The 24785-nt window shown below is 43.3% G+C and overlaps 2 protein-coding genes and 1 long non-coding RNA gene across 3 annotated transcripts in view; 2 read left to right on the top strand and 1 right to left on the bottom strand.

Annotated features, from left to right (window-relative positions):
* The window catches only part of LOC133135786 (sodium/potassium/calcium exchanger 2-like), a 70225-nt gene extending 64304 nt beyond the window's left edge, over positions 1–5921 (top strand). The window contains exons 9-12 of the mRNA XM_061253067.1: positions 779–913; positions 2798–2887; positions 4682–4848; positions 5564–5921. Coding sequence (XP_061109051.1) covers positions 779–913; positions 2798–2887; positions 4682–4848; positions 5564–5813 — 642 coding nt within the window. The 3' untranslated portion in view covers positions 5814–5921. The remainder of the gene's footprint in view (positions 1–778; positions 914–2797; positions 2888–4681; positions 4849–5563) is intronic.
* On the bottom strand, positions 1007–8967 carry LOC133135788 (uncharacterized). The gene is made up of 3 exons (XR_009709437.1): positions 8876–8967; positions 2824–2899; positions 1007–1343 (listed from the first exon to the last, which is right to left on the bottom strand). It is a non-coding gene; the product is annotated as an uncharacterized LOC133135788 (long non-coding RNA).
* Positions 8968–20075: 11108 nt separating this feature from the next.
* On the top strand, positions 20076–24645 carry rpl34 (ribosomal protein L34). The gene is made up of 5 exons (XM_061251583.1): positions 20076–20156; positions 20757–20829; positions 21137–21236; positions 22904–23007; positions 24188–24645. Exons 2-5 carry the CDS (start codon positions 20765–20767, stop codon positions 24270–24272), a joined length of 354 nt encoding a protein of 117 aa, XP_061107567.1. The 5' UTR covers positions 20076–20156; positions 20757–20764; the 3' UTR covers positions 24273–24645.
* The last annotated feature ends 140 nt before the right edge of the window (positions 24646–24785 follow it).

Raw genomic sequence — 24785 nt, 5'->3', positions numbered from 1 at the left:
GATTGTGTGTGTGATTGTGTGTGTGATTGTGTATGTGCGAGTGTCTGTGATTGTGTGTGTGTGATTGTGTGTGTGTGTGTGTGTGTGTGTGTGTGTGTGTAATTGTGCGTCTCTGCGTGTGTGTGTGTGTGTGTGTGTGTGTGTGTGTGTGTGTGGAGCATGTGGAAACCTTTGTGGTGCGGTGTAATGAATCTCCTCTCTTCCCTTCCCCTGCCTCCCCCGGCTCCACTGGGACACGGCGGCGTGTTTTCCCACTCCTGTGTTGTGTGAGCGCACCGCTGCGTGTGACATCCGGCCTCTCCTTCAGCACCGCCGCTTTAAACACCGCTCGTCTCAGCGCTAACACGTCACAACAGAAAGAGTCTGTGAGAATGGCTGAATTAAAGCTGTGCAAGCTCCCAGGCTCTTAAATTAGGGTGCCCCCTCTTGGCAGGACAGGTTATTTGAGAGTCGGAAGTTATGACACGTGGGACTAATGTACTCTCTCCCACACCTACCTCTCTCCCTGTCTCTCCCTCCCATCCTCTCTCGCTCTCTCCCTCTCTGTGCCCCCTCTCTCCCTCGCTCTTGTGCTCCCTCTCTCTGTCACCCCATCACCCCCTCTCTCTCTCTCTCTCTCTCTCTCTCACTGTCTCCATGCCCCCTCTCTCTCTCTCCACCTCTCTCTCCATCGCTCTTGTGCTCTGTCACCCCATCACCCTCTCTCTCTCTCTCTCTCTCTCTCTCTCACTGTCCCCCCTCTCTCCGTCGCTCTTGTGCCCTCTCTCTCGTTTTTCAGGGTGATGACGAGGAGGAAGAGGATCAGCCGCTGAGCTTGGCCTGGCCAGAGTCCAACCGCAAACGCTGCACATACCTCTTGATCCTGCCCATTGTTCTGCCTCTGTGGCTCACCCTGCCCGATGTCCGCAAACCCGTGAGTGCCCCCCCTCCCCCACCCAGAACACAAAACACTCCCCAGACCCCCATCAACTGCAACTGACTCTATGGCAGGGATTTCAAACTCCAGTCCAGTAGAGGGCCGCTGTATCCACGGCTTTTCACTGTGTTTCAGTACTCAAAAGAGCAGCTAGAATCCAAACACTGCTTTCTAGATTCCTAACTTGGCTATTGATTGAAAGGGAGCTGATAAAATCTGGCCTAGAGATTGTGGTCCCGGCTGTAGAGATGCAGGCCCACGTTGGTACATTTTGTATAGCGTTAGCAGGACCGGTTTGACCTCTGACCCGGACGTTCGCTTCCTGTGATGGATGTTCTGCCTGTTCTCTGGGTCGGGTTCAGGGTCGGACCATTTCGCCATTTCACCGTCCCAGCACTGACGGGATGGTCTGGGTCACGTCAGCCATCTAAGAGGGGGCCACAGTCATATACGTATTTCACAGCTGTAGAATTTTCCAATTTGGTATCGCACAAACATAAGTCGAGTATACAGTGATGCCCCTTGACCTTGTGGTTAAGGGTCATGACTGTAAGTGGTTACATAGATGCCTTTTTCACTGCTTAATGAACATGCCTGTTCATGTGATGGCAAATATACTGTATGGTAGGTATGGTTTGTAATACATTATTCTATTTCAGCAGCAAAACTATGGGGCGGCCTGTAGCGTAGTGGTTAAAGTAAATGACCACTGGTAAATGACTGGGACATGCAAGGTCGGTGGTTCTAATCCCGGTGTAGCCACAGTAAGATCCGCACAGCCATTGGGCCCTTGAGCAAGGCCCTTAACCCTGCATTGCTCCAGGGGAGGATTGTCTCCTGCTTAGTTTAATCAACTGTATGTCACTCTGGATAAGAATGTCTGCCAAATTCCAATAATGTAATGTAATGTAAAAAACTCCTATGTTTCCAAAGCTAGCTCAAAGGTGGTGGATAGCCGCAATGGCAAAAATCCAAGCAGTCTATGAACTATGTGGATACTAATGTGACCTGCGATATTCAGTACCTAATCTGGGCAATGGCTCTTTGGCGATTGTGATTCTGCGGAGGTGAGGAGGAGGCTCGTAGCGGAATGCAAAACAGGAAGCTGACCTCATCTGCATGCAAAACCACTCACCTCGGAACTGGTCTGCTACCCAGAATGCATTGTGAGCGGGCTTATCGGAGCACCAGGGAATTGCATTGTGACAGGGGCGTTTGCAGACTCAGTAAACATTTGTCACTTAGCATTGTCTAATGATTAAACACAAAGCTTGCATTTGTCTGTGTGTCATGACCAAGTCCCTGTGAAACGGTTTCATTTCAGCCAGTTATTTTTTTATACTTTTTTCTTTACTTGACCAAGTTGTTCTCTGTTATTAAGATATTGTAATAAATTGTCTGGTTCTACTGGTGTGACTGCATGGTCTTGCTGTCTTTCAGATGTAAATTAATGCTGTTGTTCTACTGTACAGTAAGATGCTGAAATGACTCTGTTCCCTGCTCTGGTTCTGCTCTATATGTAAGATGCTGAAATGAATGACCCGTTCTGTGCACTGGTCCTGCTCTGTATTTAAGATGCTGAAATCAGTAACCTGTTCAGTGCTGTGGTGCTACTCGGTATTTAACATGCTGAAATGAAGAACCTGTTCAGTACTGTGGCCCTGCTCTGTATTTAAGATGCTGAAATTAATAACCTGTTCAGAGCTGGGGTTCTGCTCTGTATTAAAGATGCTGAAATGAATAACCTGTTCAGTGGTGTGGCCCTGCTCTGTATTTAAGATGCTGAAATTAATGACCTGTTCAGAGCTGGGGTTCTGCTCTGTATTTAAGATGCTGAAATGAAGAACCTATTAACTGCTGTGGTTTTGCTCTGTATTGCAGACCTCTCAGAGGTTCTTCCCCGTTACCTTCTTTGGCGCCATCTGCTGGATTGCAGGTTTCTCCTATCTGATGGTCTGGTGGGCACATCAGGTGACTGTTTTTCTGTGAATTGGGGAGGGGGGAGGAAAAGATGATGTGTGATGTGCTGGCCACTAGGGCTTTTGGAGGAATTGTGTGGTTATTTGGATAAAAATGAATCCGGATTCAGATGCACTGTTTCAATGTCTTTGAAATAACACACATCCAGATTTCTGTGCTGTGATTGCTTGTATGTGTCACCCACAACGTGTTGACGGATGAATTTTACACAGCCGTAGTTACAGTTGCATAATAAATATGGAGGGATGATTTACTCAGCAGCTATAGCTCAATGCTAATGTGATGAAGGCTAAATGCTAATGTTACACAGTCAACAGGAAATCACCCTTACACAGCAGGTTAACAAAAACAGGGTCTGGTCAAAATAAGAAAAATAAATAAATAAAATAAAAGGTGTGGCCACAGCCCTCTTCTCACCGCTGCGAGGTTGCCGCGGTAATTGTTCTGAGAAGGGGAGATTTGCGGTGGGCTCCTGAAATAGTGTCTAAGCAGCTCAGTCTTTTTAAAGACGCTTTGCTCTCAGAAAGTGGCACGGGTCAGTCGCCAATCCCAACTGACATGCATAATATAAAGGGGAGGGGGGAGCTCGCTCTGGCCCTGGGGACTTAAACTCATTTCCTGGAAATGCTTTATTTTCAGTGATTAATGTACCTCGCTAATTGGCTGCAGTCCCCACACCTGGTTTCTGGGGCCTAAAATGGATTGAAAGGAATCCACAAAAAAACACATAAACAAAGGACGACAAAAGAATGGCAGACATTGACAGATATGGGAGGGGTTCACTGCAGGTGGAGAGACCTGCTGTTTCTGAACCTCAACAGACCATTTAATTAGCCAACCAGGACATTGGCAGCACTGCTATTTATTTAGTGTCCATATATTAAATATTATCATCAATATTCTAAATATTTTATGGACAGTAAGAGTGGGAACAAATATGACGTCCACACTTTGGAAAAATTTGAAACCTGTTGTATTTATTTTCCTATTTTTAGCTAAGTTCTACTTTTTTTGGGGGTTTGAATCGTATTGTATTTTACATGACACCCATCACAGTCAGTATATTTCTTATGAAGTAAAATTTTGTTCGACTTTTTATATTTGTATCCAGAGTTCATTACTCTCTGAGAAGGCTATTAGCATGACGGCCTCACTACAACAGTGTGAGAAATTAAATCTCATGCTTGACTTCTAAGGCCTCCTGCTAAATTAGATTACGGACATGAAGGATCATGAGGTAAAGGCTCTTTCTGTGAAAACACAGAAGAGCCCTGTGATTACAGACAGACAGACAAATACAGTACATAATGTGGACTTACAGAGGAGGTTGGTGTCATTCAGGTTTTTTTCTTAGCGACACTTGGTTTCCACTGACCAAGTCAACCTGTCACACAAGTCACACTGTGATTTTAGCATCCGCAGATTCAACTGTCTCTACGTAGTCTGTGAGTAAATATACTATGTGAGCCTGGCTGTTTGCCATGACATACGAAGACTGCGTACAACCTAAAGAACTAAACACAATCCTGTCCGTTCACCAGCAGACTCCGCAAACTAGTTCACCGATCATGCCACCACTTAGCAAACTGCATGTGAGTCCCACAGAATCCATTTAGGATTCTGAGTAATCCTGGCTGTAATGGCCCGTTCCTTGTCCTGTAAACTTTACATGGCTAAGAAAGGGAAGTGTTCCATGAGCCTGATGCAGCTTGAAAAAACAGGCAAGTGTTTTTATTCCAATGTATTATTGGTATTTTATTCTTTTATGTGCCCTTTGATGTACAGGTTGGGGAGACTATAGGGATTACTGAGGAGGTCATGGGATTGACCATGTTAGCAGCTGGGACCTCCATCCCTGACCTGATCACCAGTGTCATTGTGGCCAGGAAGGGGCTTGGGGACATGGCAGTGTCCAGTTCGGTTGGCTCCAACATCTTTGACATCACAGTTGGGTAAGCAAGGGGATATTTACGACCAGGGGCTAAATTGGGGTCAGCCCACAAAGTTATGGCTACGTACACACTAGCGGTTTTTGTTTAGAAACATTTCGGAAACGTTTTAGTTGAGAGGTTTCCGCTACCTTGACCCGTCCATACACATTACTCAAATGTATTTGGGTTCTAAATGTAGAAAGCGCTTCATGCAGCACATTCTCTTGATGGTAGATTTGATCAATGCTAAACAGAACAAAGTTTACAGTTAAGAAGTGAACAAGGTGAATCAATTTGACAAGTGTTTGCACCTCCTCCTCCCTCCAAGTTGAAATGTGAACGGCTGCCATAATAGACATTAATAAGATTAATAATAATGATTAATAGGGCAAAATTAATACAAATGTGATGCGTAAAATTCCTGTGGAACTGGCGAGTGGCACCAATGGGACTCTGCGTAATTTATGGCGCAAGGAGAACCGATTCTACGGGTAGGTTTCAAGACATTTTTGAAATCCCTGATAATGTGGATTTGAAGGTTTTAAGGAGCCAAAATGGATTTCGAAAAGTTTTAGCGCTAGTGTGTATAAGACCTAAGATCTGTATAATTTATATACGTAGTCCAATTCAGCAAATACAGGCTGCTCTTGTATATCAGGGGTGTACAAAATACAGTGCACAGAAATGGACTCAGAACAAAGCCTGAATTAACACCTGCCTCCCCTGCCCCCCCCAGCTTGCCGTTCCCATGGCTACTGTACTCGTTCATCAACAACATGAAGCCGGTGACGGTGAGCAGCAACGGGCTCTTCTGCGCCATTGTCCTCCTCTTCATCATGCTCCTCTTCGTCATCATCTCCATCGCGGCCTGCAAGTGGAGGATGAGCAAGCTCCTGGGCTTCATCATGTTCCTGCTCTACTTCGTCTTCCTGGTGGTCAGTGTGCTGCTGGAGGACAAGGTCCTGGTGTGTCCCGTGTCTATCTGAGGCACCCCCACCCCCCCCGCCTCCCCTCCCCGCTCTAACCTCTGACCTCTGGGGAAGGGGGCCTGGGAGGAACATTCCGGTTTTGTTTCGTTTGTTTTTTTTTTTTGGGGGGGGGTTATTTTTGGACTGAAAGCGTGTAGAGACACGACTTCGCCGTTGAGCCTGGGAGACTTTGGTACACCAGGAGAAACTCGTAGTAGGGTTTACGGGTGCGACCGGGAGGGGGGGGGGGGGGGGGGGGAGGGCCGGAGACACAGTCGTTTCCGACTGGCAACCATGCTATGCATGTCACGTATTTATTCTGACTGGAAGGTTCCGGAACATTTTATTTATTTATTTATTTATTCATTCATTCATTCATTTTTTTGGGTTGGATCCAGTAACAAATCTAGAGGCGAAAGTGAATCTCTGCAGGTGCGGAAGAAATGTCAAGACGATTTCGGAGGCCACTGAAACGGCGGCCTCGGGGTTCTTCGAGCGAACCGTTGGCGTCGGGTGGAGCAGGTCCGCGAGCGACTCGGACTGAGCACGGCTGGAGAAGGCGAGCCTTCGGAGCGAGGGGCGCAACACACGCACGGCTCCTTCACTCAGCTAAAACCACCCCGCTGCCCGGCTACAGAAACACCGGGGGACCGGTGAAGTCACACCGTTCACAAATGGTACAGTCAACATGCAGTATAACGACCTGGAACTTTGAAACTTTGCAGTTAATGTCTTGCTCATGTATTCAGTGACACACTAGCAAGGATCACACTATTTCAGATAATGTTGATACGGAAAGGAAATTTTGGTCGAGAGGGAAATAATCAACAGTTGTTGTGCTATGAGTACACCTACTGTTAAAAGTCGACCTTTGCATTTAGAGGTCAGATCTCGCACAGAATCGCTCTTTTCTCCATCGAGAGTTTGAGGATTGCCGGTACTTGTTTATTTATATGTTTAAAAAGTTATTTTTTTGTAGCAGCACTACTTCTACATCGCATACATGGCATCTGTTACCTTGATTCCCCTTCATTTTGTAACTTTCTCTTCCCCCACTTTCACCACACACTGTTCAATTCCACCAGGGACAAATCTTCATATCTCATGGAGCTTGCAGTTTTCATTTTGAATGGGGTAAAGTATATGTGAAACATGTGGAACTAGAATTGTAACTATGTGAAATATGACTAGCTTTCCAAATATATTACTCACACTTAAATAAGACAAGCATGTGTTGTCATAATAACCAATATTTCAATGTCAATATACAGTGATAGATGAAGGAAATTCCACTTTGTCATTTGTAAGAATGCTACTCAGCAATTTATAAAGATTTGTTAGTAATTAGAGCACTCCTATATATAATAATTCTGATCTTTTTATTTTTTAAATATTGGACACGTTTATTTACTAAAAGAAAAATAATTAAAAACAAGTGAATGCATGTTAAATAATTTATGTGAGGAAGGGGTGCCAGTATTTTTGTCTCTAATATTAAAATTAGATACATATATTTGCATTTCTGGCCATAACTCTGACAGCATATTTTCCCCCTTGCCTTCTAGATGCAGTCCTCATCAGTAAATGCATAGGATATGTCAACTAATATATACAAATAGCAATATGTATCAAACTTGTGAAACTGTTTTCAAATGAAGGGTGCTGTTGTCTGCATGGGTACTTATATGTATACATTTTCACAATACAAATATTAATGGCTTAATAGAGAACATATAGTACAGGATAAATTAAATAGATAATGGAGAACCGTATTAACACACAGAATTTACTAAAACATTACAACATTTCCAGACATTAAAGCGACTTACAGTTGATTTGACTAAGCAGGGGGGCAATACCCCCAGGAGCATTGTGGGGTTATGGGCCTTGCTCAGTGGCCCACAGCTGCTTGGATCCTATTGTGGTTACACTGGGGTTTGAATCACCAACCTTCTGGGTCCCAGTCAAGCAGCTTAGCCAACTAGGCTATCCCTGCATCTTTTTAATGTCCATATACACAGCTGTAGTCCTATTGGAGTCTTTTTTTTTGTACACACCGTGCAGTTTTACAATCCAGAGTTCTCACTACTGCCACCAATAGGCTACCACGCACCACCGCACATGGAATGCACGCGCACACATATGCAACTTCACCAACCCCTGTATCTGCGTGTGGTCATCGAGGAGTTGGCCCCCATTTCAGGACATTTCTTCATTTCATTTCACGACTTCATTCCTTTATTTTGTACTCTTCACATTTAGCTAGCAAAAAATACAATTAAAAAAAAGCACCTGAAAAAGCACCTGAACACCACTTGGCATTCTCTCCTGTGATGACACTCAAAGCACCACAGATACAGTATATACACACACCATATATAGATATTATATAGATCCCTGTAGCATTGTGCAAATAAACTGTAAATTATTATTTAACATAGGACTTTTTGATAAGTGTAAATGTTTGAGGAGGATGTTTATAATTACATTGGGCTGGTTACCCACATGCATATGCCACAGAAGAGCTAGACCAACTATGTTTGTATAATTTATGTATTTATTCATGCTAAATTGTTGATTTGATTTTGTAAATAGTGAGATATATATAATACATAAATATATATACATATATAAAAAATAAGATTTAAAAAATTTAAACAGACGGGGAATGGGTCCTTGAATAAATCAAGTATGGTTCCCCACCTGTGTCAACGTCTCGATTTTGTTTTTATCTATTTTTAATTCTTTATTTTTCCAATGGAAGGTAAAATTCTGTATTCAGAGGTTATTATAAATGCAATCTAGTCCTTCTCTCGCTCTCTCATTTAACATTTAGAAAGCAAAAAAATGTTGTGTGCGCCTTGATACGCTATGCCACATTAAAAGGGCAAATTAATTACTTCCTAACCGCCTCAGTACAAAAACACTTTCTTTTTTAAATTTGTTTTGTGTGTGATAATCCACGTATTCACTGTAACACCGGCAGGGGTTACAGCAAATATATTGGCAAACTACACAGTTCCATGCAAGCCCACTCAAAAATATGTATGTTAACAGATAAATGTTGCGTAATGTCTTACCTTACACACTTTCTATTTGGTAGATTCTGCTCAGCCTCTTTTCCTGTTGATATGCGGTCCTCAGTCATATCCAGAAAGGGCCGGTGTGGGTGCAAGCTTTTGTTCCAAGCAGTCACACACCTGATACTACTAATCAAGTTCCTTTGCAAAGATGCTAATGGTTGATTAGTCGAATCAGGTGTAACTGCTCACTGCACCCAAACCAGCCCTTTCTGGATAAGGTTGAGGACCCCTGCTGTGGATCAGTGCTACTCAATTCCACGTCCTGTGGGCCGCAGTGTCTGCAGGCGTTTGCTTCAACCGTGCACTACACCACCTGATTTAGCTTATTATCTGAAGCAAGCAGGTAAAATAATTAGTGAAATGAGGCAGTGTAGGGCACGGTAGGAGCAAATACCTGCAGGCACTGCAGCCAGTTGAGTAGCGCTGCTGTAGATGGTGACCTTATAGAAGGGATGGGCAACTCCAGTCCTAGAGTGCCGGTGTATATGCAGAATTTTGGTGCCACCAGTTACTCTGGCTCAATCAGCTAATTAGCTATATGCACCATGACCGATTCACTTGTAAATTAGAGCACAATAAAATACTACGAGAGGAGAAGATTTATCAGCTGCTCTTAATGTCACAGAATGTGGCTAAGAAATGCCAGATCATGTCATTGTAAACGACTAGGTTACTGAAATGATTAAGAGCAGATGTTGGTCTGATATCCAGAAACAGATACTGTCGTCTTGCCCATCCCTGCCTTACAGCATTTGAACCAGTCACAGGACAGCTGGGGTCCTACCCCAGTTAACTTTCAGAAGCTGGATAACAACACCCCCCCCCCCCCCCGCCCCCTCGGTAATAGTGCTAAAATGGTTTGGCTTGACCCCATTTCTGCTATGGGGTGCCCCTTACATTTTAGACCTGCCTACATCTGATTCCAGGGGGATTGTGCTGTGAGCTGTCGAATGTAGACAACATTAACCTCAGCCGTGCCCGCTGCCCCCCCCCCCCCCTTCTCTCACTGATGTTGCCATGGTGAGTTGTAGCCCGGTATTCTCTGTCACTTCTACTGTGTTTCACTTTGTCAGAGATGCAATGATGCCGGGGCGTTCAGAGTGCTACTGCGAGAGAGTACACAAGGCACAGAATGCCCTGTTCCCAAGCATCCTGCTCTACTTTCACGTGTAAACATTGATGCTGAGCTAAATAAAGATGCTTTACAGGTGGCAGACTGGTTAAGCATGTATGATACACCGTGTAAATCAATAACCACAAACTGTAAATAGGGCTACGGGAATTATGTGGCTTGACCCCTAATATACATTATTGCACTGTATTTTTGTTTATACATATATAAATATATTATATATTGCACAGATTAACCACATAATCTCTTGTATACCTGATTCTAAGTAAATGGCATTTCTTTATGTAAGAACACATAAAGTATGTAAAAATATATTAAAATAAAGGTAACTGAGAAATGACATTATTGGAGTCTTGATATTATTTTAATCCTAGCCTCAGCCAGCAGGCTTCAGTTTACCATTGTGCCACTATCAACCTATCAGAACTGTTGCCTCACTCAGGGCATTTCAGCCAATAGCAGTTGTGATAGATTTACTGACTGTGATGAGAAAGCAGGGATGGAATATTGGTGCTGAAATGCGAGAGCAGCTCTCCCCCAATATAGGAGTACATTGGTGAAAAAGATTCTTTGTGATTGGTGGAGAGCTCCTCTCTGGTTTCTATGCAAAATGTGATGATGTCATCATCCTCTCCCTAGTTTATTATTGTGTTATTATCGAGTGTGACGGCAGATTCTCCTGGCTCAGAGATCAGAGGTCATGCCCTGCTCTTTAATAGGACAGGAGAGGGATGGCGGGGTTTCTCCGGTAGAAAATGCTGACGAGTGTGGTTTCTTTTACCTCTCATATTTCTCTCATCCTTGAGGAGTACCGGAGCTTGCTGCTGAAGAAGGGCAGAGGAGACGGATAGGGGGAGGGACAGAGAGTGGGTTGGAGAAAGTGAGAGTGGAAGAGAAAGAGAGAGGGACTGGAGGACAGAGATCTTGTAATTTCACACAGGAAAGCTTTTTTCCCCCTCATGATTCACGTTGTTAATCTGGTATCTCGGCACACGGAGGGATTTACAGATGCTAATCCCTTTATTCGTGTGAGGACTCCGGCACCGGTTCGCTGAAACATCACACCCCCGGATGACAGCTGCAAATAAACGGGAAAGGCTGTCGTTCCTGCAAATGCGAACAGCCTACGACGTGATGTCACGAACAATCCATTTGAGTCTTTTACGACTGGATGGTACCACTCCCGCACTCTTCAAAAATAGCATGCGCAGAATTATTAAATCCAAATCTGAAATAATTTATGTAAAACTGTGTTGTATAAAAATATATAATTCATTACTACTCCTTTTGGAGTTATGAAAGATTTTTCTTTTTCTAATTAATGAGGCGCTTTACATTTTCAGGCGTATTAAAAGTTGTTGCGCCTTCACAGGAAACAGCATCTGTATTTAGTTTTACTTGTGTTATATTTCCAATGGTGTATTATGGGAAGTGTGCTGTGTTTAATGAATACCAGATCACGACGGAAATGTCACACATATCGTGGACACGGAGACTCATGCTAGCACGCCAACACATGCCCAGTTTGCAGCAAAACAATAAAAATGTGTGTGCTAGGGGATTGGGCTCTTTATGTTGTGTAGTAGGCTATTTAGGATTAATATTGTGCTATGTCATGGAATCTGAGTTGGGGGTATCGGCAAATAAATGTGCATCTCTTAAATGCATTAAACGTGACTCAAATTACTTGGCTACTGATATTTGTCTCGTAGGCCTACATTGGCGTTATCAACTTTCTGTAAACTTGAATCCTTTGGCCCGCAGAAAGTGTTGATGACAGCAGGCAAAAAGGTATGTATTTCATACTATCATATAGCTTCCGGAAGAAACAATGTACACCGAGCCTTATTTTACAGCCGAAAGGACTCGTTCCAGACGCAAAGGAAAGCGCACGTACGAATTATCCGCGTGGACTTCTGCCCGGCTTGTCCATTAGCGTTCGCCACTCGATAGAGCGGCTTGGAAGCTCACTCCACTTAATTGACACCTCGCGATGTCAATATTGTGATAGAGGGTGTGCTGCCATTACATTAAAGTGATGCTGAACGGATGTTTGGCTTAAGGCTGCGGAGCTCACGCCATCTGTGAGCGCAGCATGGCGAGGGCTGTCGGATGTCTGGCTGTGACTCCCGGGGCTTCCAGGAAGACACCACCAAAGGGGAGCTTCGCGTGAATCATCATCACACGCAAGCTTTCCCCCATGGGCTGAATCAACCTGGATATGAACTCTGCTATTTTCGGAAGGAAACGCACAAAAGTGGAAGAATTACAGTACAGTATTATTATTATTATTATTATTATTATTATTATTATTTTTATTATTAGTATTATTATTATTAGGAGTAGCCTATTATTAGGAGTATTATTATCATTCTTCTTCTTCTTCTTCTTCTTCTTCTTCTTCTTCTTCTTCTTCTTCTTCTTCTTCTTCTTCTTCTTCTTATTATTATTATTATTATTATATTTTTACCTGTTTTATTTATTCCGAGCCTCTACAGAATACCCAACATTTCATACTGAGGTGCAGTTCTCCATTCATTTTCTATCCTGACCAACCAAAGTACAGGGATGATCTGAAAGACTCTCATGAGAGGTGACCCAGATCTGTCATAGCTGACCTTGCAGGGTTCTGTCTGTCAGGGGCAATCTGTCTCGCCCTGTGTTCTCTCCTACAGAAACACCGACAGGTCATCAGTCACAGGAACAGCGTCTCCTGTGTTATTTTCGGTATGATTCCGCCTTATTGGCACAGTATGCAATCTATTTATCAGAGGCTGTAGCACTGAGAGAGCTGGCAAAGAAGGCCTAGCACTTGATTTCTCATTTCCCATTGACAGGTGAGCCAGATGGCGGAGATGACAACTGCTGTGCTCTGCTCCCTGGCTTTGAGGGAGTGCGTTGTCACAGCAACCGATAGAGGCCTCGTGACTGATCGCAGGTGGCTGCTTCCAGAACTCTCTTCAAAACACATATGTGCAAGGATGCCTATGTGTTTGCACACATTTGTGTTTGTATCTGTGTGTGCTTTTTGTTGCTGGTCGCCTCTATTTAAGCTGGGAAATATTAAAACTGTGGTAGGCTATGCCTGTACTGGAAACAAAATAACCAGTAACTAGCCTATTTAAATGCCACAGCTACTTTCTATTCAATCTATGTATTTTATTATATCTACTTAATCTATTCATCTATTTACTACTGATGGCCTACCACTTGCACAGCACATAATAATAAATACTAGATAAATCGCACTGCTATTTGGCATGGTTGCAATTGATAGATGCCCTCATTAAAATGCATGACATCCCGTTCAGCAGTTGATTTATGTGTGTTCTCTTGTGATTTTAAAAGTGTCCTTGGTGAATGCAACAATATATATATACACAGTACTGTGCAGACGTCTTAGGCACCCTAGACTTTATTGTATATATGTTTATTTATTTGTGTGTGTTAGTATAAAAGAAAACATTTCAGATTTCCAAATATTCATTTTCCAAAAGATTTAATTTTAGAGACATTTTTGTATTTCATTTAAAAAGTAACATATTACTGTAAGAAATTGACTACTTTTTACATAAAAACTTGTTCAAGGCTGTCTGAGCGCAAAAGCAAGTAGCCAACCAAAGTCTGCAGAAGAACTGTGGCAAGTTCTCCAACATGCTTGGAACAAGCTCCCTGCTGATTGTCTTATAGAACTTCAGGACAGCGTCAAACAAATCAATATTTGGTGTGACTACCCTTTGCCTTCAAAACAGCATAAATTCTTCTAGGTATACTTGCATACAGTTTTTGAAGGAACTTGACAGGTAGGTTGTTCCAAACATCTTGGAGAACTAGCCACAGTTCTTCTGTGGATTTAAGCAGCCTCAAATGCTTCTGTATCTTCATGTAATTCCAGACAGACTCGATGATGTTGAGATCAGGGCTCTGTGAGGGCCATACCATCACTTCCAGGACTCCTTGTTCTTCTTTACACTGAAGATAGTTCTTATTGACATTGGCTGTATGTTTGGGGTCGTTGTCCTGCTGCAGAATAAATTTGGAGCCAATCAGATGCCTCCCTGATGGTATTGCATGATGGATAAATATCTGCCTGTACTTCTCAGCATTGAGAAGACCATTCATTCTGACCAAATCCCAAACTTGCAAGAAACCTCCACCATGCTTCTCTGTTGTCTGTAGACACTCATTATTGTACCGCTCTCCAGCCCTTCGGCGAACAAATTACCTTCTGCTACAGCCAAATATTTTGACTCATCAGTCAACCATGTTCTTGTGTTTTTGTGCATATTTGAGTCGCTTGGCCTTGTTTCCACATTGGAGGTATGGCTTTTTGGCCACAATTCTTCCATGAAGACCACCTCTGACCTGACTTCTCCGCACAGTAGATGGATGTACCTGAGTCCCACTGGGTTCTGCCAATCCTGAGCTGATGGTACTGTTGGACATCTTCCAATTGTGAAGGGAAGTAAGCATGATGTGTCTTTCAAGTTTCAAGTTTCCTTGGCCAAACACTGCCTACAGTCCTCAACGTTGCCCATTTCTTTGTGCTTCTTCAACAGAGCTTGGACAGCACATCTGGAAACCCCGGTCTGCCTTGAAATTTCTGCCTGGGAGAGACCTTGCTGATGCAGACTACCTTGTGTCTTGTTGCTGTGCTCAGTCTTGTCATGGTGTATGACTTCTGACATTAAACTTCAGCAACCTCACCTTGGAAGCAGAATTTGGCTGTTCCTCACCCAGTTTTAACCCTACACTGCTGTTTCTGTTTCAGTTAATGATTGTGTTTCAACCTACATATTAAGTTGATGATCATTAGCTCCTGTTTGGTAAAATTGGTTAATCACACACCTGACTATATGCCTACAAAATCCCTGACTTTGTGGGTGGTGACACCAAATATTTATTTTTACATTACATTACATTATTGGCATTTGGCAGACGCTCTTATCCAGAGCGACGTACAACAAAGTGCATACCCATAACCAGGGATAAGTTCGCTGAAAGACCCTAGAGGTAAGTACAATTTCAACTGCTACCTGTACAACAAAGATAAGGACAAGGGCCATTTTTTTTTTTTTTTTTTTTTTTTTTTTGAACAAACAAACAAACAGAGCAAAAGTCACCAAAGTTAACTATCCAAACACTGCTTACCTAGCCAACTAAAATACTGATACACAAGTCACAGAGACAACAATTAAGGTTCACAGGGAGGTAGGGAGGATGGGGAGAGGTGCTGTTTGAAGAGGTGTGTCTTCAGCTTGCGCTTGAAGGTGGGGAGGGATTCTATAGTTCTGACCTCAACGGGGAGTTCGTTCCACCACCGTGGAGCCAGAACAGACAGTAGTCGTGAGCGTGAGGTGGAGGTTCTGAGAGGGGGAGGTGCCAAGCGGCCTGTGGAGGCTGAACGAAGAGGTCTGGCAGGGGTGTAGGGTCTGATGATTTTTTGCAGATAAGCTGGGGAAGACCCTTTAACTGCTTGGAAGGCTAGCACCAATGTTTTGAATTTGATGCGAGCCATGACAGGCAGCCAGTGGAGGGAAGTAAGCAGGGGGGTGACGTGTGAGTATTTGGGAAGGTTGAAGACCAGACGAGCTGCTGCATTCTGGATGAGTTGGAGGGGTCTGATGGCAGACGCTGGGAGGCCAGCCAAGAGGGAATTGCAGTAGTCCAGGCGGGACAGAACCATCGCTTGGACCAGGAGCTGGGTCGAGTAGGGGGTGAGAAAGGGGCGGATTCTCCGTATGTTGTATAGGAAGAACCTGCAAGACCGGGTCACCGCCGCAATGTTCTCGGAAAGGGACAGTCTGCTGTCCATCACCACGCCGAGGTTCCTTGCACTGGGTGACGGCGTGAGTGTGGTATCCCCGAGGGAAATGGAGAGATCCAGATGGGGAGAGGCATTAGCAGGGATGAATATCATTTCAGTTTTACCTGGGTTGAGCTTTAGATGGTGGTTGTCCATCCAGCTCTGGATGTCCCTCAGGCAAGCGGAGATACGGGCTGAAACCTGCGTATCAGACGGCGGGAACGAGACGAAGAGTTGGGTATCGTCCGCATAGCAGTGGTAGGATAGCCCATGTGCAGTGATCACAGGGCCAAGGGAGCGAGTGTAGAGAGAAAAAAGAAGCGGGCCAAGGACTGAGCCCTGGGGAACTCCTGTGGCGAGGGGCCGAGGTGTCGATACTGAACCAGCCCAGGCAACCTGGAAGGAGCGACCAGAGAGGTAGGACTCAATCCAGTCCAGGGCTGTGCCACAGATGCCCGTTGCTGACAGGGCAGACAGGAGGATGGAGTGATCCACAGTGTCGAAGGCAGCAGAGAGATCTAGAAGAATGAGGACAGAGGAGAGGGAGGCTGCTCGTGCGGCATGAAGTGACTCACTGACGGAGAGGAGCGCAGTCTCTGTCGAGTGGCCCGATCTGAAGCCAGACTGATGGGGGTCTAGCAGGTTGTTGTTAGGTATTTGAGTCAGATGCATTTTTTAAAGATATTTTTTAGGCCTTTTTCAGCTTTATTGGACAGTATATAGTATAGAGAGACAGGAAGAATGGGAGCGAGAGAGAGGGGAAGACATGCGACAAATGTCGGACGGTCGGATTCGACCCGCCGACGTCGCGGCTCGCAATGAGATTTTCATGCACGTTAGTCTCCAGAGTTCGCAAAGAATGGTGCAAAAAACAAACACAAAAGTCCAGTGAGCAGCAGTTCTGCAGACATTAACACCTTCTTAAGAAGAGATGTCAGAGAATGGCCAGACTGGTGAAAGCTGACAGGAAGGTGACAGTAATGCAAATAACCACACATTATAACAGTACATGCAGTAGAGCATCTCTGAACACAGAACGCATCATAACTCTTAAGTGGATAGGCTACAGAAGTAGAAGTGTAAAAAATAAGTAATAAATACCTAATAAAGTGCTCAGTGTGTATATGTATGTATGTATGTATATATATGTGTGCATATATATATATATATATATATATATATATATATATATATATATATATACACCAAGCACTTTATTCAGTATTTATTAGACTAGCTATATACACTGCTCCAAAAAATTAAGGGAACACTTAATCATCACAGTGTAACACCAAGTCAGTTAAACATCAGGGATATTAATCTGTCCATTTAGGAAGCACAAGTGATTGTGAATCAATTTCACCTGCTTTAGTGCAAATGAAAGTGACAACAGGTGCAATGGAGATGCAAAAGCAAGACAACCCCCAAAAGGTAATGGTTTTGCATGTGGTGGCCACGGACAATTGCTCTCTCCTTATCCTCCCTGACTGATTCTTCTCTAGTTTTGTGTTCTGCTAGTGTCCTTGTCACTACTGGTAGCATGAGGCGATACCTGCAGCCCAATCAGGTTGCACAGTTTGTCCAGCTCCTCCAGGATGGCACATCCATACGTGCGGTCGCAAGGTTTGCTGTGTCTCCCTGCACAGCCTCAAGAGCATGAAGGAGATATCAGGAGACCGGCCGTTACACAAGGAAAGCTGGACAGGGCCGTAGAAGGGCATCAACCCAGCGGTAGGACTGGTATCTGCTCCTTGGAGCGAGAAGGAACAGGAGAGCACTGCAAAAGCCCTAAAAAAATTACCTGTCTGGTAATTACCAAACTGTCAGAAACAGACTCCATGAGGGTGGCATGAGGGCCCTGACGTCCTCCAGTGGGGCCTGTGCTCACAGCCCAGCACCGTGCAGCTTGACTGCCATTTGCAAGAGACCACCAGAATTGGCAGGTCCACCACTGGCATCCTGTTCTCTTCACAGATGAGAGCAGGTTCACACTGAGCACATGACAGGTGTGAAAGAGTCTGGAGATGCTGTGGTGAACGTTATGCTGCCTGTAACATCATCCAGCATGACCGGTTTGGCGGTGGGTCAGTGATGGTCTGGGGAGGCATATTCTTGGAGGGTCACACAGACCTCCATGTCATAGCCAACGTTACCCTGACTGCTGTTAGGTACCGGGATGAAATCATCAGACCGATTGTCAGAACTTACACTGGTGCAGTGGGCCCTGGGTTCCTCCTGGTGCAGGACAATGCCTGGCCTCATGTGGCCAGAGTGGGTAGGCAGTTCCTGGATGAGGAAGGCATTTATGCCATTGACTGGCCCTCACGTTCCCCTGAACTAAATCCAATTGAGAACCTATGAGACGTTATGTATTGGTGCATCCGACGCCGCCAAGTACCGCCACAGACTGTCCAGGAGCTCACTGATGCCCTGATCCAGATCTGGGAGGAGACCCCCCAGGACACCATCTGCCAACTCAGGAGCATGCCCAGATGTTGTGGGGAGTGGGTACAGGCACGCAGGGGCCATACGCAGGGGCCATACACACTACTGAGTCACATTATGAGGTTTAGTTTGTTTGCATCATTGTTCAGCTATCTTGGTAATGGCGGACTTTTAGTCAGTCTGTTACAATGCACCCCTCATTAAGGACTTCATATCCCACCATGTGCCATCAGCCACTGCACTGTTGTAACCTCAGTAATGTTAATTCAGTGTGCATGGCAGACTGGTTGATGGGGGTCAGTAGTTGCATTAACATGGCCTAGACTCCTTGCTGTGTTTTTTTATAATGTGGTTCTCTTTCTCTTGACAGGTTCGGGCTGTCAGACCCCAGGTCCTGATGAGGCTCTCAAAGACCAAGAAGCACGTCAGCAGAGCCTACGGTGGCTCTATGTGCGCCAAGTGTGTGCGTGACAGGTAGGAGGCGCTGTTGTCACTCTTGTGTTGCCGCTTGTGTTGATTGTGTGTTTGTGAGAGTGAGTGAGACCCGCATGGTAATGCTATAGGTATGTCTGTCTAAGGATATGTTTAGCTGTGTGATGGGCTTTTTTTCTGTTGCTGTGATAAAATTCACACAAGTTGGATCGGCCTGTGATTTCAATTTTTTTACTTTTCGGTGTGATTTTGAATCCAGCCCTCAATGGGTTGATGATGTTGGCTTCCTTTGACCGTTGTTACATCATTTTGTCCTCAACAAATTATACAATGTACATCAGTAAAGATTTTCAACTTGAATAAATCGTTCATCAATATCTGATGTGTCCCTTAAGTGTTCCCTTAATTTTTTTGAGCAGTGTATCCATCCATTATCTTAACCTGCTTATCCTGAACAGGGTCGCAGGGGGGCTGGAGCCTATCCCAGCATACATTGGGCAAAAGGCAGGAATACACCCTGAACAGGTTGCAGACCATCACTGGCCACACACACCATTCACTCACACACTATGGGCAATTTAGACTCTCCAATCAGCCTAACCCGTTTATTTTTTGTGTGTGTGCATTAGTATAAAAGAACACATTTAAGATTTCCAAATATTCATTTTCCAAAAGATTTAATTTGAAAAAGTAACATATTACTGTAAGCTAGTGACTACTTTTTACATAAAAACTTGATCAAGGCTGTCTGAGATCAGAAGCAAAGTCTGCAGAAGAACAGTGTAAAATGCAAGTTTCCAGGTTGAATTGGCTAAAAGACATTATTATATCAGTCTTATCACTTTTCTTGTAAAGCACAATGTGAACAGCAGGGGGCATGCAAAACAATAATAATTGTATTTGCCAATTCATGCATTTTCAGCCTTCATGTTTAGAATGGGAAACGTTCCATATAAAACGCTTTTATGTAAGAGAATAAAACCGCTATTTGTGTTGTTTCTGGACAGCAACATAACGAGTATAAGGGTACTTAAATCTTGCATTGGACTCAGATAAATAAGAAAACAACAAAGAAATCGCTGCTCTGCTACGAATATTGTTCAACTATAATGTGTAATCACAGCAATAAAATCATGCCGTTTACTACTAGATCCGCTGGCTATGAGTTAGCAAGTAGTACGCTGGTAATATATTGTCTGGCTAACGTTAGCCAATGTTCGTATCAAGTCGACCCGGCAGAAGAATAAAAACAATTGCATGCGTTAATACAATTACGCAAATAGAATAAATCCAATTCCTTCGAAGTATGAACCACCATTTTCACTGGTGAAGTCACAATCATATCAGTACCTCCCCTTCCCCAAGCCTAGTCATAGAAGGAGTGTGTTTCTTTTCCGGTGACAAGAGAGATTGAACTTCCGCCACCCACTACGATCTTCCTCTTCCGGTTAAAGTGCTATCAGGTATGGGGGACAAGATTTCTTCTCATTTTAAGATATCGTATAATCTGTTTCAATCTGCCATTCAAAATTGTGTTATTACGTATGGGGATAAATAAAAGTGTTTGCTTAGAACTGAAGGAATGTGATCATGGCAATATTTGAAGGGATTTTACGGTTTTCTGTCTGATTTGTAAGCGTTCTGTTTCACGTTAAGTGTCCTGTAGCTTGTTGGATACATTAGCTAGCTAAACACTTCTGGAAAAAAATTAACATATTTATACATCTGCATTGTTGGTTCTGGTGTTATAGTTAGCTACACCGCGAAACCCACTCACTGGCATCTGTAAACCTCGTCTATTTTGACAAATGTTTTCTAACCAGCTAACCTTAGCTCGCTAGCATAGCCTAACGCTAACTACCCGTAAGTTGCTCTTTTCTCAGATGTCTGTCGAGAAAAAATGTATAATAGTTTTTTTTTCTCTTCCTTGGAACCTCAAGTTCACGTTGTCATTTGCAGAATATTTAGACACGTGCAGTCGTATTTTGGTAGCCTTGTACCATTTGATGCTTAACTAGCTAACTTTTGTGAAATTTTAATTATACTAAATTTCTCCCCTATAGGTGTAAACATGGTCCAGCGCCTGACTTACCGCCGTAGGTTGTCCTACAACACCGCCTCAAACAAAACCAGGCTGTAAGTGAATTGCATGTTTCGCCTTGCCATTTTGATTATCGTTGCCCATTGCAATGATGGCGCCACATGTTTTTTAGCTGTGAAACGAGTTAACATTTATTTTGCAGAACAATGTATAGCTACTTATATAAATAGACGACATTTAATTATATTATCTTATCTTTATGGCGTAGACTAGAGTGTTGTGACTCCTGAACTTCAAACCTGTATCACATTGAAATGAGAATCTGTATACCTTTGTGGCCCATTTGAAAATGTGTGTGGGTTCGCCTCAGAATTCAGAGTGATTTTCTCCATTTCCTTTCAGGTCACGGACTCCTGGTAACCGCATTGTCTACCTGTACACTAAGAAGGTGGGCAAGGCACCCAAGTCTGCATGTGGCATCTGCCCTGGGAGGCTGCGTGGTGTAAGTATGCCAGCCTCTGCCCCCTCAAAGCCACATACACATTTATTTCTTATCCACACATACCATTTCATGTTTGCTTTCACAGCAACTTGGATGGCAGTGTAGTACAATCCAGACCTGGGTAATATGCGTAATTGTTTTGGATTCAAATGCTTCTCTATGCTTTATTTATCCTGTATGGCGTATTAGAACCTATGACTCTGAAAGTGCAAACCCCACCTGCTGGCCTTCTAGGTTGGCTCAATTGCACCAGGCAAGATCGCTCGTACGTAAAAGTATTTGATTCTAAAATATTCAACCCAGGTCTGGTACACTCAGAGATTTAACTGTAGACCAAGGATCTCAGACTCAAGTGCTGGAAGGCTTCAGGTGGTTTCCTTTCAGTCGACAGTCAGTTAAGGGCTTCAGAACAAAATGGGGTCCATCAATCGCTAGTTCTGAAACATTGCTGACCAGCAGACACCATGGTCCTCCTAATATGGATTGTAGCATCTGTTCTATAGATTAACCAGGTGATTGATTCTGTATTCTTAACATTGAATGTTTTGATCCCATTTTTAGTAACTGGTATAATATTTGCAAAACTAGTCCTGTAAATTAAGCCTGTTGGCACTGCTATGCAGCCTTGAACCATGGGAGTTGACATGAATTTCTTCGGTCTGTATGTAGTAGGGATGGGCATGGTTAATTGGTTAACCTATTCTATATTGTTTGTGCCTACAGCAGTGGGGTTGTAGAATTTTAGAGTAGCCAAATTAACTTGTTTGCGGCACCACAGACTTGAAAATGCAGTGGCTAGTAGGCTATGGCAAGCAACATTTTGAAGAGTGTGAACTGCGAAAACGTAAGTGTAAAGTGTGTTGCAACCTAGGTTCAACAACTACATGAGGAACAGACTACAGAGAAGATAAAGTTTGGAAGATAAAACCCGACTTCGCTGTCTGTCCACGGACGGCAGAACTCCCTTACAATGGCAGCATAGACTACTTGACAAACATGTTGATGGATGGGAAATTAACCACTGGTTCTGCAAGCTCACAACATGGATGTGAGGCAGACAGCCAAAATCAGCCCACTGGGCTTTGTTTTTCTGGTATTAAACTGCTTTGAGGCGCAGGCATTTGTGTGTATACTGCATGTCCACACTAGGTAGGCATCAGTCATGACTACAGAGGGTTTCAGTCAGTATGTTAATCTTTTTGAGGAAACAGTGATGTGAAGTTCTGCAGCTATTGGGTATTTAGTTCAGAAGGATCACGTTGAGCGGGGTTTTGTATTGAGGTCAGTTGGACCAATTTGATTTGGGTTTTATATTTATTTCAGTTGGACCAAGTTGAGTAGGGTTTTGTATTGAGTTCAGTTTGACCAAATTAAGCATGGTTTTGTATTGAGTTCAACACTTTTGCATGATTAGCAAAGGTTTAGTTTGTTTGCATCATTGTTCAGCTATCTTGGTAATGGCGGACTTTTAGTCAGTCTGTTACAATTCGCCCCTCATTAAGGACTTCATATCCCACCATGTGCCATTAGCCACTGCACTGTTGTAACCTCAGTAATGTTAATTCAGTGTGCATGGCAGACTGGTTGATGGGGGGTCAGTAGTTGCATTAACATGGCCTAGACTCCTTGCTGTGTTTTTTATAATGTGGTTCTCTTTCTCTTGACAGGTTCGGGCTGTCAGACCCCAGGTCCTGATGAGGCTCTCAAAGACCAAGAAGCACGTCAGCAGAGCCTACGGTGGCTCTATGTGCGCCAAGTGTGTGCGTGACAGGTAGGAGGCGCTGTTGTCACTCTTGTGTTGCCGCTTGTGTTGATTGTGTGTTTGTGAGAGTGAGTGAGACCCGCATGGTAATGCTATAGGTATGTCTGTTTAAGGATATGTTTAGCTGTGTGATGGGCTTTTCTGTATTTGGTTTGCTAATGTTACACTTGGTGATTATAAACGGCCTTTCGGTGCCGCTTGGTGATCTCCCACTTCTGAATTCCTGAGTGACAGTCATGTTCTCTACTCTTGTGAAGCCTGCTGTGCAATGCGTTACTTTTCAAATTCTAACCCGAGATGGAAAACGAGGGAGATCCAACACACCAGATTTTATTTCTTTTTTTTTTCTTTCACATTTCATATTTTCTATTTGAAATCGGGACAGGCCGATCCGGAGAGTTATGCTGTCTGTAAACGCCTTACATGACAGAATAACCTGGGCTGATTATCGACTCAGACCAGACTTGAGTCTTCCGTCAGGAGGTGCGAATTGGGTCCAAAATCAGCCTGATTATTCTGCATAAGTCTCTGGATAAACGCACCAGCGGAGTGAATATAATATAACTGAAATCAGACCAACTTGAATCCGACACCTTTATTAATTCTGCCATCCTGATAAATATACGTATCTTACATTTTCTCTTGTTTGTTGCTTTGATTGCCTCCAAGTGCATGACTAAGAAATTGGTCAGAAGACCAAAGATTTGACTTAGCATTTGTTCACTAATCCATTACATTATGATTCAAGTGTACAAACTATTTGCATTGAAGATGATCCATAATAATGACATACAAACTTAGTGATTTGTAAAAAATAAAAACAAAACTTGTGGATTCAATTTTTGCTGAAAGAATGAGCGTGGCTCTCTTTGCATTCACAATATGATAAATATAATATACAATATAAAAGCTGCAGCAAGGAGCTAAAATTTTAGTTTGTCAAACCTTCCTAAAATATCAAACTGAGTTCAAGTGTTCATTTCATATTGGACCTTAGTAGCTGTAGAATATTCCAGCCTAGTAAATGCACCCTTTGCTTCCCGGAGTGAGGTTTTGCTATATTGCTTTAACTTCTGTTTCAGCTCGTCTTTAATGGCTCACATGATGGCTTTGATAAATCTGGGAAGATGCTCACTGAAGTAATGAAGTGCCCTGGTTAATTCTCTTTCTCTGTGTCTCTGTTTTGCAGAATCAAGCGGGCTTTCCTTATTGAGGAGCAGAAGATCGTTGTCAAGGTGCTGAAGGCCCAGGCTCAGAGTCAGAAGTCGAAGTAAACTCCTTTATTATATGGCACAATAAAATATTGGGACTAAAAATAAACTGTCTCTGAATAGTGTTTTATATTTCATTCAGGGGATTCAAAAGCATACGTATTTGTGATGTGCAAATTATCGGAGTTGTCTTATTTCATGCCAGGCATATTCAAAGATTTGAACAAACTTCATGTGAAGAGTAGTAGTCCATAGTCCATAATTTTGTGGAACTGTAATTTTATCTGAAGCTGTATTCCTGAAATGACCACAGGAACTTACTCTTCATACAGAAACAATAAATCAGTCATGACAGTGATGTAACACTCTACACTGAATTCTGTACCGCCAATAGGCATGCCACCAATTTGTAAAAAATAAAATTCAGTTGATGCAAGATTTATGTTCACGGGAATCATTTTATGTAAAGTAGTTTTAGGTAGTTTTTTTTCCAGATGAATAGCTGTGCATTTCTGTCGCCCCATAATTAAAACCACAAACATTTCAAACCTGTTCCGTCTTGGCTACATATATTTG

The sequence above is a fragment of the Conger conger genome, chromosome 8 (assembly GCF_963514075.1).
Source record: "Conger conger chromosome 8, fConCon1.1, whole genome shotgun sequence".
In the NCBI taxonomy this organism is placed as follows: domain Eukaryota; kingdom Metazoa; phylum Chordata; class Actinopteri; order Anguilliformes; family Congridae; genus Conger; species Conger conger.
Note: the sequence above shows the minus strand (reverse complement) of the source record. Positions and strands in the feature narration are given on the sequence as shown.

Coding starts and splice junctions, on each gene's coding strand:
- rpl34 (XM_061251583.1), top strand. CDS start 20,765: ATGGTCCAGCGCCTGACTTACCGCCGTAGGTTGTCCTACAACACCGCC. Junction 20,830..21,136: donor GCCTCAAACAAAACCAGGCT/GTAAGTGAATTG, acceptor ATTTCCTTTCAG/GTCACGGACTCCTGGTAACC. Junction 21,237..22,903: donor GCCCTGGGAGGCTGCGTGGT/GTAAGTATGCCA, acceptor TTCTCTTGACAG/GTTCGGGCTGTCAGACCCCA.